This window comes from Telmatherina bonti (assembly GCF_933228915.1).
Source record: "Telmatherina bonti genome assembly, chromosome: 1".
In the NCBI taxonomy this organism is placed as follows: domain Eukaryota; kingdom Metazoa; phylum Chordata; class Actinopteri; order Atheriniformes; family Telmatherinidae; genus Telmatherina; species Telmatherina bonti.
Window position 1 is genome coordinate 32,358,720 of NC_136619.1, and position 12,899 is coordinate 32,371,618.

At 37.1% G+C, this 12,899-nt stretch overlaps 1 protein-coding gene across 7 annotated transcripts in view; it reads right to left on the bottom strand.

The window, feature by feature from the left end:
- The window catches only part of pde8a (phosphodiesterase 8A), a 54,707-nt gene that overhangs the window by 25,269 nt on the left and 16,539 nt on the right, over positions 1-12,899 (bottom strand). For 5 of the 7 annotated variants that reach the window (XM_079245991.1, XM_079245993.1, XM_079245994.1 and 2 more), the window contains one exon: positions 1,884-1,940. In XM_079245991.1, coding sequence (XP_079102117.1) covers positions 1,884-1,940 — 57 coding nt within the window. Of the gene's footprint in view, positions 1-1,883; positions 1,941-2,080; positions 2,271-8,349; positions 8,450-12,899 lie in introns of those variants that run through there. The other 2 variants (XM_079245992.1, XM_079245995.1) reach the window with 2 other exon arrangements.

The window sequence follows — 12,899 nt, forward strand, 5'->3', positions numbered from 1 at the left end:
AATGTTGGCAGGAAGCAGGATGAACGTAAAGAAAAGGAAGCTTGTTCTTTAGATTGAAGTTTGCATTGCACCTGTGAGGTTGAGTTGGGACATAAAATAAATGTCAAGTTTTTAAGGAAAATACTGCAAAAACTAGTACTTATAACAGCTGTCTTTTTTTTTTTTTTTTTTTTTTTACACGCTGACAATTGGTGTGTTTTATTTAAGCACCACGACGTTGCCTGAAGCAGCAGTGAGGTAGTTTCATGCAGAGAGGTGTTGCTAATGCAAACCATATTCCACATACTGTATGAACATTTTCCCTACAAGCAGCAATGAGTGTTCAGGTCATAAATACATCACATCTGAGTCCTGCAGCTATGGTTGGTACTTGCAAGGAATTGGATCAGAATTCCACATTGAGATGTTGGTAGAAAAGTCAACATGCCGCAGAGGTGGAAGAACAGGGTAATATAGGCTGCGATAAGGACTTTTCAGATGTCTGTACTGGGACTTTTACAGATATGCTTTGCTTAGTTTTTTTTTTTTTTTTTTTTTAAAACACATCCAGTCGCAACTGGAGGGAAAAAAGATCAAGCAATCTAAAAACACACAAGTCTCATGATCTAAAGAAAAAGATGTACAAAGCAGTGAAAGCAGCACACAGAGACAGACAGCAAGAGGGAGGGGCAAAAAGAAAAGTTTGAAAGGGGTAGAGAGTGTTTTTGGCAGCGTCTGATCGCTCCGTCTAGAAAACATCATTGTTGAAAACAGAAAGGGCCAGGCCAGATCCTGTGAAGCACTAGAAAGGAGGAGGAGTAAAGAGGAGGAGGGCATGACAAGATCAGCTGTGAGTGACAAAAACAGGAAGGGGATATCTCTCTACTTCGTTTTCCTCCTGCAGCCATAGAGAAGCGCATCAGGCTCTGAGGCAGTCTGTGCATTTACTGTGTACAAGCTATTGAGTTAGAAGACTTCTTACGTTACACTTTTCTCCTTGCCAATGTTGAATTGTGTTGGGTTTTTTATTTCATTTGTTGTGGGTGTGTAACAGTTTTTCTCATGACTGATTTCTGTTTTTTCTGTAAGATGAAAAAAGTGAAGGAAAGGAAAAAGAAAAAGCATGAGCCAAAGATGACATCTTCCAGGGTTTTGTTTCATCCGGCCAACTGTCCAAATCCCAAAGTGTTCAATTCACATGACGAAGAAAAGCAGCTCATTCTCACGTTTGGAAGCAGCAAATGCTTGGCATGTTTCTTAAAAAAACAGACTGAAATCAGCACTTATTGTAAATAATTCATTTGTCAGCTCTGCAACACATAAGAGATAAATCTATTTCTTTTCTTTTAAGATTTTCAAAATGCTGATGCAAAAATATTAAATCAATAAATAGCTGACTTAAAAACTTTCACCCAACAGCAGGAGCACATGCCAAAGCATGGAGCACAAGCTGTGAAATGAACTACTGAATGTCACAGAAAGTCCTGTCTGCAGTGACAAAACTGGTGATCCTCTGTGCAGTTCCATCATAACTCACATTGTTCATTATGGTATGCTATTGGTCATAAATATTTGGCCCTGTTTCCATGACAACCTCTAGGCTGCACTGCACACAATACAACCATTAACAATTTTGCCTCCTAATTCTTCTTTGAATGTTTGCATGTGGACTGTTTTTTGTCACTCGTTTCTTTAGGTGTGGCATCTTTGAGAAACTCAAGATTATCAGAAAAATTTACCCAAGAAAAAAATCGACAAAATATTCACATTAACTTTGAATATAGCACTGCAGTTCAGTTAAAAGCCCTTTGAATGACACGGACACAAACAATGCACTGTGAAGCACCCCCTGTTGTTACAAAGGAACCCTTAATGCATCAATGTACACAAGTATGTTACAATACCTGAAGCGGGTCTTTAAATAACTTCATTGGTCCAAATTGCACCTCTGTTAATGTGGTCTGAAACAAAAAAAGAATACAAGGATTAGAAAAAGAAATATCACTGTGATCTTTCTGTTTCATTCCCACTTCTATTTGGAAGACATTGTACTGTAATAAAACCAGATGCAAACAACTCTTTTTTTATATGAGAAAGCCACCTGTGATGGACTGGCGACCTGTCCAGGGTGCACCCTTGTCGCTTGCACAGTGATTGCTGGGATAGGCTCCAGTTTCCCTGCGACCGCTAATTGGACTAAGTGGAAATGGATGGATGGATGGATGGATGGATGGATGATAAAACTCAGCAAATGAGAAAAATATCTATATCACTCAGTCGACAAAAAAGGATACATTATAATAGCTTTCCATTGATTTTACAGATAATAAAATGTACCTTCTTTAACCAACAAAGTTATGTATGTTTAGAATTGTTAGATGCAAGACACACATCTCATTAACATATTTAAACTATTTTTGTTTTGACAGGGTGACTACCGCCAAAGGCTCTGAGAGATCTTCTGCAGATGTACCAATATGCCTGATTTTATGACACGTTATCAGTTCAAAATTACATTCGAACTTAATCACATTAGCAAAACTAATCAAGCTGAAGAAAGGAATAGGAGTTTGAGCTGAAAAGAAGAACATGAGGGGAACAAACTAAAATCTATAGCATATACACGTCTTGGTGACTGAACGATTAAACTAAATTCCTTTTTCACTAATACTGGACATACCTATAACAGAAATAATTGTGTGCATATCAGTTTTGTCCTACTTTATAGTACACTACACTAAATTGGGAAGTAAATATCATACTAGGGTATTTCTTTTCTAGGTAAAGATTAATATAGTTACTAAAATAAAAAGGCATATCATATCTTCAAGGGCTAAGTAAGAAGAAAATCTTGCATCCAGATCCAAATCCAGATCAACATGAAACTTCTAAGCTAGATTCTGCACCACCTCTGATAAAATGTTCATGCAAATCCATCCATAACAATTTCCTGCTAACAGACAGACAAACAGAACCTATCACACCACCCTCTTGGTGGAACAAATTATGATTTTTCATGCAGAACATATGATCACGCTCTAAGTTATCATGCTTTTTGTTATCCATCTTTCATCACTGCAGTCGACACACGTCAGCCGTAAGATCACAACCACAGACAGGTGAAATGAGTCATGAAGAACATTGATAAACACATTACAAGATTTATGCAATATTCTGGTGAGACATTTCAGGTCCTGGCATTCAAGTTATAGATGCTACTTTGAACTGTACCATCCACTAAAACATTAATGCAGCCACACACTGGTAACAGTGGTCTCCCTCAGCAGGACAGTAAGCTCCTCTAAAGCAGAAGAAATACACCTTTAAATACACATCAAAGAGTCAGAAGTATTGACCTCTCCTCTTAACTCCCCAGATCTGGAATTGATAAAGCATGTGAGGGATATACCAAAACAAGTCAGATCCACTGAGGTCCCACTTCACAGTCCACCAGGCCCAAAAGAGGCATTGCCTGTTTTTCTTTGTAAGATGCTGCAGGACACCCTTAAAGGTCCCATTCCTTGAGGTCAAGACTATCATGCTGGCACATGGAAAACCTAATTAACAACTGGCAAGTGGTTTCAATGTTGTGGTAGACTTAGCAGTAGATGTAAAAACCAAAACAATAAATTATCATGTGCATTAGCACAAGAGTAAAATGTACTTTAGACATTTCATGCATCAATAGATAATATTTGATCACCATTACTTAGCCTATAAATATAAAACAAATTGGCATTAACGCAAACTGACAGTTGTGCTCGTTAGGCTACATATGCCTTCTCCTTACATCACACTGAATGAGCATAATTTCTGCCAGCAACACAGTTTTATGACTTAATTCCACTGTACAGAGTTATGACAATTAAATGAAAGGTATTTCACACAGACAGGTCTTCACCTCATTACACTTCTCCATCATGAGCTTATTCTTTTTGGTCTGCAAATAATTTAGCTTCCCTCCTGCTAAATGGAACCCAGCTCAGGGGTTAGTAACCATAGCAACCAAGCCCCTTGCGGGCCGCCATCCCTCTAGAATTCCTCTTCTCCGTAAACAATCTACACATGTGAGGGGGAATACAGAGAGGAATTTCAGAGTGTGCCGGGCTGCATAAAATCACGTCTTGCTAAATTGTAAGCCTTTAGAAAGCTCTGTGAAACAACAAAGGGGGAGAAAAAAGCGGATTAGCTTTGGTTGTAGCCAAATTGACGTCATCATGACACCATCTTGTTTGTTGGTTGTAATTGTCCACGCACATATATGTGTCTATATACATATATACGTGTGCTTGTGTGTGTGTGTGTGTGTGTGTGTGTGTGTGTTAGTGAAGTAGTTGAGGTCAGGTCCATGACGTATGGAGTTCAGCCACAAAGCCTCCAGCTAGCTGCAGCCTTGCAAGAGCAGAGCACAGCACTATGTCTCCATCCAGGGAGATTTCTCTTGGTAACTGACACTGACAAAACCAATCCAACAGCAGCTGAAGTTGTGTAACTCATACAGCCAGCCTGCTCTTTCACACAAACACAAACATGCACGCACATTTACAGAACTGAACCAGTCTGCAAGCCTCTTCAGGCAACATACAGTACACATATACACACACACGTACACAGAGAAATGAATCATTCAGTCAAGCATTTGCATCTCGCAAACATCATGCTGGCACTCAACCAGAGGCAAACAAAGCAAGGGAAGTGAGTGAGCAAGTAGGCCACGCAGGCGATCTGAACAGACACGGTGTGTATGCCTACGTAAATCATGTCCCGCCTTCGCGCTATATGCTGTAGCGTTGTGTCAGCAACACTGGGACTGCACTTTGACGTAATATGGGCATTATTTGCATGCTATGAGGCTTTTGTTAATAAAACAATAAGTTTGTTGAGCAATGGGACATGTGTATATGAAGCTGAGCTCAGTGAATGAGTAAATTATTAAAAACTCAGTAGAGTTTGTCCTAAATGATATTCTTCAGTAAAAATCCACTCATGATGTTGTGATTTTTATTGTGCAACATTTGTACAAATTATAATTGATAGCGATTTAGAGCACTTTAGCTTTTTTTTTTTTCATAACATAAAATGTATCTTTTAATATTTTAGATAAGAAAATAGGCTGTATCTTTTAACCTGAAACCTGGCTTGGCACTGTTGCATTTGTTATTCTCACCGAGGCTTCCCACGAAATTGTAATTCTTTATTTTCTTGTTCATTTAAGCAACATACACTTGTTTTTAGCCACCTGTCTGTTTAATCTGTTACAGTGGAAGGACCATCCAAGCCTCCTTGCTGTGTTATTACCCTCACCAAAGAGGTTATGTTATTGCCCATGTTTATCTTACAATGTGTTTGTTAGCAAGTTTACAGAAAAAAAAAACTACTGAGTGGACTTCTGTGATTAAAAGAATAAAAAGATGAAAACATTCCACAAAACAAAATAATCCAAAATTAATTTTAAAAGAAGTTGATCTTTCAATAAACGCAGATTTTAATTTGATCTCCATGACAGCATCAGATGCTGCACATGGGGACTTTGCAGACCACTTCATGAATAAAATTAATGCCATTACAGCCGGTCTTTTATTTCAACAAAATGTTCATTTTAAAATACCTGAAACAATGTTTTCACACAGGAAAGTTTTGTCCTGGTTGATGCTAAATATCTTGGTCAAGTTTTTCTCAAAAAATTCCATTGACCTGCCTTTCAGAGTCCATTCTGCCATCGGGGTATTTACCACACTAGATGATATCTAAATATGAGTTCTCAATATACAAACTATATCAATGTATTTGGAAATACACACCATAGGCACAAATAGATCAAACTCAAACCCACTGCATTGGAAAAAAAACTGTTGTCACTCAACACATTGCTGTTTCCAGAAATATAACCTGAAATTTTATTGCCATGGAAGCCATGTGTCAACTCTGCAGAGAAATGCTCCTGAGTTCTCAGAACATGAGTGGACAGAGAGACAGTAGACACTAGATCAGTGGTCACACACATCCACTTTCTAACTTTATTTTGAGGATATGCACAGTGGGTTCTACATGCCAAAAGATGACAGTGACCCTACAGGCTGTTATTAACATGAAGATATGGGACTGCAGCGAGCATGACTTGCATACTGTTTAAGTTAAAATTACCAATGATGCCTTGCAATATATATAAGTTCACAGGAGACACATTATCATTGAGGCAACATCTTAAATAACTAAGAGGTTTAGGGTTACAGGACAATATTAGACCTAATTCTGCATGAATAACAACAGCACTGCCTCATAGTGTGTGTGCTTGACTGGCCTGCCTGCAGTCTGGTTCACAGACTGATGACACGTGAAAATTTTGTAGACGGAAAGAACTTATATAGACTTCTCTAACAAAAAAATGTTAAATAAATAAAAAGCAGAATCAAGTGATAATTAAGAAAATAGTACAGTTACAAGTCTCCAAATTTTTACCTTCGCCAAGAAGGTTATGTTTTTACCGACGATTATCTGTTTGTGTTCAAGATAACTCAAAAAGTCATGGATGGATTTTATTGAAATTTTCAGGAGCTCTTGGAAATATGAAAAGGAAGAACTGATTTAATATCGGTGGTGATCTGGATTACCATTTGGATCCAGGAACTTATTAAATGCTTGGTGAAGGTTTGCGCCCTATGAGTGCTTTTCTAGTTTGAGTGTTAACAGTCAGTACTGGATATCTTGATATTTTCAAAATACAGTTGAATTGGTCAGGAAGATATTTAAAATAATTATTTTTTTATTTGCATTGTTGAATGGTATAATACCCCATAATATTATCTACTGTCTCAAAATAGTCTGATTTGCATCTCTGATTTCACAAGTTCTAATGCCAATATTAAGTTGGTAAACATGTTATTCTGTCATATTCCTGTCGACTGATTAGAAGAAGTTATTTTCGGAAATTCATCTCTGGCCAGGATTGTTGCAGGACTGTAGCAATAGCCATATCTAAACACTCAGTGTGCAATTTAATATTACCAATTTACCATTAGCCACAATCAAAGCTAGCTCTTTTACAATAATCATCTTTCATTAGGGATTGCTGAGAAATGGACAGTATGTACCAGGTTGTAGATCATAATAGACCATCTTAAGGAGTGAATGTTATGGTTTTCTTTTTTATTTTTCCCATGAGTTTTCTTGTCTTCTTTCCTTTTTAGTTCTGACATATTACTATATTAATTCAAAGTATATTTAAAACTAACTTGAAACCTATGGGGCCTCCAGGTATGACAATGCCTCAGGACAGTTACAATTTGCCTTCAATGTATCAGAAATTAAAAATGAAAAGCTTGAGGGTATTCTGATGATTCATTCGAGTTTCTTGGAAGGTGCACGCTTTAAAAAAAAAAAAAAAAAAAAAAAAAAAAAGACTTGCTGAGTGATGTCACACCTTTTTGGCTCATTCAGGCCAATCTGAACACATCAGAGCTGAAATGTGTCCGCATCCATCCTGAGCAGCATTCAGAACAACCTGCAGTCTAATGCTACTCTTATTCAACACACCTAATGTATTTACATAGTGAAGTTGCCTCTGACCCTATATCCTGCCCTATAGAGCTCCTCCTCCTTCTCCTCTCCTCCAGCCTGCAGCTCCTCTGTCTCGCACTCATAGACTCACATACACACCACTCCATACACAGTGGGAGAGTGGCTTTCCACTAAAGTGAAAAACAGGAAATTGGATGACATTGTTCGGTGCGCTGACGTCAGCAGTGAGAGATAGAACCAGTAAACAGCTTGCTCCACCCCAGTGCTGGGACCAGGATGCAAGGAATCTTGGGATGCCTGCAATGTTCTTGATTCATAGGAATATATGCACAGTCTATCTATTGTCTAACAATCTCCTGGTGTCTCCTCTTTAAACAGCTTGCTCTGACTAACACGCTCCCCGGGCACCACTCCTTTACTTCATGATCAAGTCCCTCCTTAAAACTTCAACACACGTGGTAAAGAGGGATATCACATGCACAACTAATACCCAGGCAACATAAAACAAGATCAGTGTCCCCCCCCCCCCCCCCCAATGATAAATGTTCTCACAACTTGGTAAAGTGACTTGTGTGTGTTTGTGTTTTTGTACTGTATGCCCACCCATCTAAAGTGTGAATCAAATGGAGATGAATCAATGTTCTTGATTAGGTCTGATTAAGGCCAACAGTCACAGCAACAGGTGTGGATGCACATTCTGTCCCAGACAGACAAGTAGACAGAGGCACACACACTAGCTCTCACACACACTGAGCTAAGTGATGAACTAAATGGCACAGAGCGACACATCAGACTTGGCACATGCTGAGCCACTCAGATAGCACTGCTAGCTGCCCATGCTGTGTGTGTTACCTCAAAGAGAATAATTCACTTTCATGTGTGATCACATGAATTTCCTGAACTATAACAAAAGAGTTTCAAACGTGCAAAAAGTGACGAATCACTGACAATCCTGCAAAAGAACAAATGCAGCTGTACATCAATTGTATTTACATTAGATTACAAGAGATGGAGTGCTGTTGATAGTAGATATACAATACTTATTGTTTTGTAAAATAACACCCATGCAATTCAAAATGTTATGAAATTAACACATTGTAATGATTTGTGATTTAACCTCTTTGTAATTGCCAGATAATAAAGAGGTAAAGAATTTCATAGATCATGCATAAACCTACACAAGACACACATAAACACAACACAATATCAAAGTTCTACAGTCAAATAGACCAGACATGAAAAGCCATATAGATAAAGCTACTTTTGCAGCTGATCTCAGCTTTTTGCGCTGAGGTTGATCACTTTAACCTCACCGCTGTATCTGATATGCTTATAGACATGTCAGGTATTTTATGTCTTATCTGTCCATCATTCAGTCGCATCAGATATGAAGCATATCAGAGCAAGCCTTAGTAGTTCTTAAAACCCGAATCAAAGATTTATGTTTAATGACAAATTTGTGACATTACAATGCAGCAGACATTCGACAAGCCCAGCAATGGAAAACAACAGTCGGCTATTTTGACACCCAGTATGTTGATGCAGAGTAGTGGTCAAGACATGTAATTTATTTCTATAAACAATGCAAGTGAAATACTTGCATATTTTACGTTGTGATGTACATTTTCAAAGAGTTGCATAATATTTTGACTCTTTAAACTTGTCGGAACAATCAGCAGCCATAAGTTTCTCCGTAGGTAGCTAACACTGAAGAAAAAAACCCTTATCTGTTATATCTGTTAGAAGATCTGAAACAGGGGTGTCCAAAGTTGGTCCTCGAGGGCCACTGTCCTGCAGGTTTTCAATGTGTGCTGTCCTTGCTCTAACACACCTGAATCCAACTAAATGGATCCAGCAGCCTATGATGTTGTGCATAGTGACTAATGTGAGTTGGGTGTGTTGGAGCAGGGATATATTGAAAACATGCAGCATTGTGGCACACGAGGACCGGAGCTGGAGAGCCCTGCTCTAAAAGACCCAAAACATTTCCTGAGACAACTGCTTCTGGGACCACATAAAAGACTCCTCAAAATCTATGTCTGACTGCAAAAGGCCTTCAGGAAGACAGGTGTGTTTGTGTACTTGTGTACATTACAACACCACCTGCAGAAATATGCCCTTCATGGATGAATTGTCAGAGGACAACCTTTCCCATGTCTTCACCTTACAATTCAATGTCAAAGTATTGCAAATGAACATTTGCACAGGTCTAATGCCTTGTGTACACTAGTTCAATGTCATTATGAGCAAAGATTGAAGAATATCATGAAAAGATGAATTTGGGAGTGAATTTATCATATTTTAGGCTTGTGAAGCAACAACTCACAAAAAGATTTAATTGAACATCTATAAACTCAACAAAGAAAACATCACACTCTGGAAATAATGTGAAGATTAAAAGAGGGTCAAGATACTATAGACCTGAGGTATAAAGCGAAGATAATGGACAACTTACTTTGCTGTTATGTCATTTTGTACCACTAGATGGTACATATCTCACTGTTGTATTTAGTTGGTTTTGTATCTAACAAAAGAATAAGAGGTGGTCGTGACTAGCATCAAATATACTGCAGAAAAGAGTGAAAAAGCACAGTGGTGACAATTTTCTAATTTTTTTAAAAATTTTCTATACTTTTTTTTACTGTGTTGAAAATGTCTGGGTAGTAAGAAAGTAAAATGTGATGGAAATCTTGCAACATTCAGTGACTGATACAGAACTTTTGCTGTTAACATTGTGCTCATGTTTCAGCAAAGACGTCTCTCAGAGATGCTGGCTTTCTTTTCCCTTCTTAATGCTGTCATAAAATGCTTCCATTTGTTCTTGGTAACTCACACTTACCAAAGAGAATCATGGAGACAAGTTCTGACATTTTTTTTGGTTGTTTGATACATACGCAGATTCTCAAAGGGAAAAGGTACTGAAATAAGTTTAAAATTAGTATGTTTGTCTTATATCCAATTGTTAGTTGTGGACCGCTATTTGTGTTGATGATTTTGTAGTTAAAATACAAGGCCCCAGTGGTTAACTGACAGGCTACTGAGCTGAAGAAAAGGGTTTTTTTTTTCCATCACATTGTGAGCTTGAAGGGTAAAACACAAACTATAACCTATAAATTAGTAAACAAATACAGTAAGAATTGAAACGCGGACAATGTCTTCAATAATCTGCCCCCTTGTGGTGATAATTTTTAAATACCACAGTTACCGATGTCATTTTTAAAATTCTCTAATAGTCCTGGATCTATTGCAATGAACATGCTTTTTCTCCATATTCTTTTAATTCTGTCATTTCATATTACTATTATATTAACATTTGATATTACCTTATTTGTTTATTTTGTTTTAAACACATTTCAATATCCACAATAGACTTATATATAAAACATGAAAAGTAAATGTAAATTTTAAACTAAATAATAATAATAATAATATTAATAATAATAACAATAATAACGTAAGTGTTTTGCAGAAAGAATACAAGGAAAATCAGCTGTGGATTGTTTCTGCTTTAGGCCCTATTTTTCTGTTACTTTGAGTAATAGAAAAATACAGTAGTTTGAGTATTTCTAGTCTCAAAGATGGAAAAGAAAAAAACATCTTAAAAGAATGATAAAAAAAAAAGTACAAACTCAGTAATTTTTCACTTTCAGTAACCTGGTCATATTTTACCAGTAAAGCTATTTCCAGGAACCACAGGTGAAACCACTAACATGCAGGTGATTGACAGGGAAAACGACAGTATGTCCCTGTTACCCTCAGTTTGTTATGTAAACATAAGAATTCTGTTGCCTAAAACTGTTGAAAAGAACAGTAAAACTAGCTCTAAGTGGAAAAAACAGCATTCCCAACCTGAATGAAAATCAGACGCTTATCTACCAAGTGAATGTGACTGTAACCCATCTGTTTAGAAAAACAACTGCACCCAAGACTATTCAGGCTCACTCCACATGTCTTATCCATGGTGACCAAACCCACAGTCAGCCAGGCAGAAGACTTTAGTTGAGTCACTGGCACGGCTGAGGGAAACTAGGCCACTGTGTATCGGTTTGTCCCAGAACATCCTTGCTCTCTCGGTTTTACCTCTATCTCCCTCTCATCCTCACCGTCTCTCTCAGAATAAAGGCCCTGAATCAAGCAACACAACATGATGTAAAAAAGCAGATTTTGAAGAAATACAACACTTTTGCAGTGTAAACATGAAATATTTATAATTCATCTGACCTGTTTATTTGTAATTCACTGTGTCAGATGCAAGGTCATAAGATGAACAATGTGCCTCATTTAATTTAATAAGAGAATTGTTTAACTGTGCGCACATGATCTAACCAACTTTAATACACAACTGTACATTTCAAATGAACTTATTTGATTTTCATTTATGTTTTTCCTTGACTGGTTGTAAAAATGTATATTGCCATGCATGAGGAATTTATTTTTGATAAGACTTATAAACTCATATTGACATATTAATCTTCCACTTATGAGTAGTTCTTTGTTATGTAATCTCATGTTCAACAAATAATTTAATATCAAGACTGGGGTCGGGGGCCAAGAATGAACAGTCACCATGGCAACTTGTGATTATCAATAAAGGATATGTGTTTTTTTTTTTTCTTTTGCTCATCCGAATGCAGCCTATTGACCATAAATATCTGAAGGTTGACCTCAAGAAGGAATATATATATATATATATATACACGTATATAAGGAATGCATATCACATCACATCACATCCATACATCCATATACTTTATTTATGGCATGATAACTTTTGTGAGGCATGTTCTGATGATCATCTGTGTCAATTCTAAAGAAAAGTGGGGAAAAAAAAGGAAAAATTGTACTCTGTGGAAACTGCTCTGCGCTCACATGTTCTAGCTTTGAAACGTCCATTGTAAAGACAAGTCATAATAATCATTTGTTTAAAGTAAACACAACAACAGATAACATGCAAAGTTCATTTTCCATCCAGAAACATCTTCATGTGTCCTCAAAATGGTCATTTTAGTCAGGTTGGTCGTTAGAGTTATAAATGGGTTCCTGGTTTATATTCTAACTCACTTCTTGTTTGGAAACATGTTTTAAATGCTTTTTTTTTTTTTTTTTAATTATTTTTGCGTACTTTTATTTGAAGATATTGCTCGTCAATTGCAGCATTTATAAATTTCTTTTTAGTAAATTTAGAAAAAAACATTTACAACAAACTAGTCTTTCCACAAAAACCCAATGGATATATTTGTCCAAATGTCCACACCACAGCAATATGACCATACACGATTGTAATTGAAGAGGTGACACCTTATCGCCTGGCTGTTTTCTGTTGGGCAGCTTTCATGTTTCATAATGGAAAACACAAACTGTGAACACAATAGTTACCAAGCTAGAAGCCTGAATAAAAATGA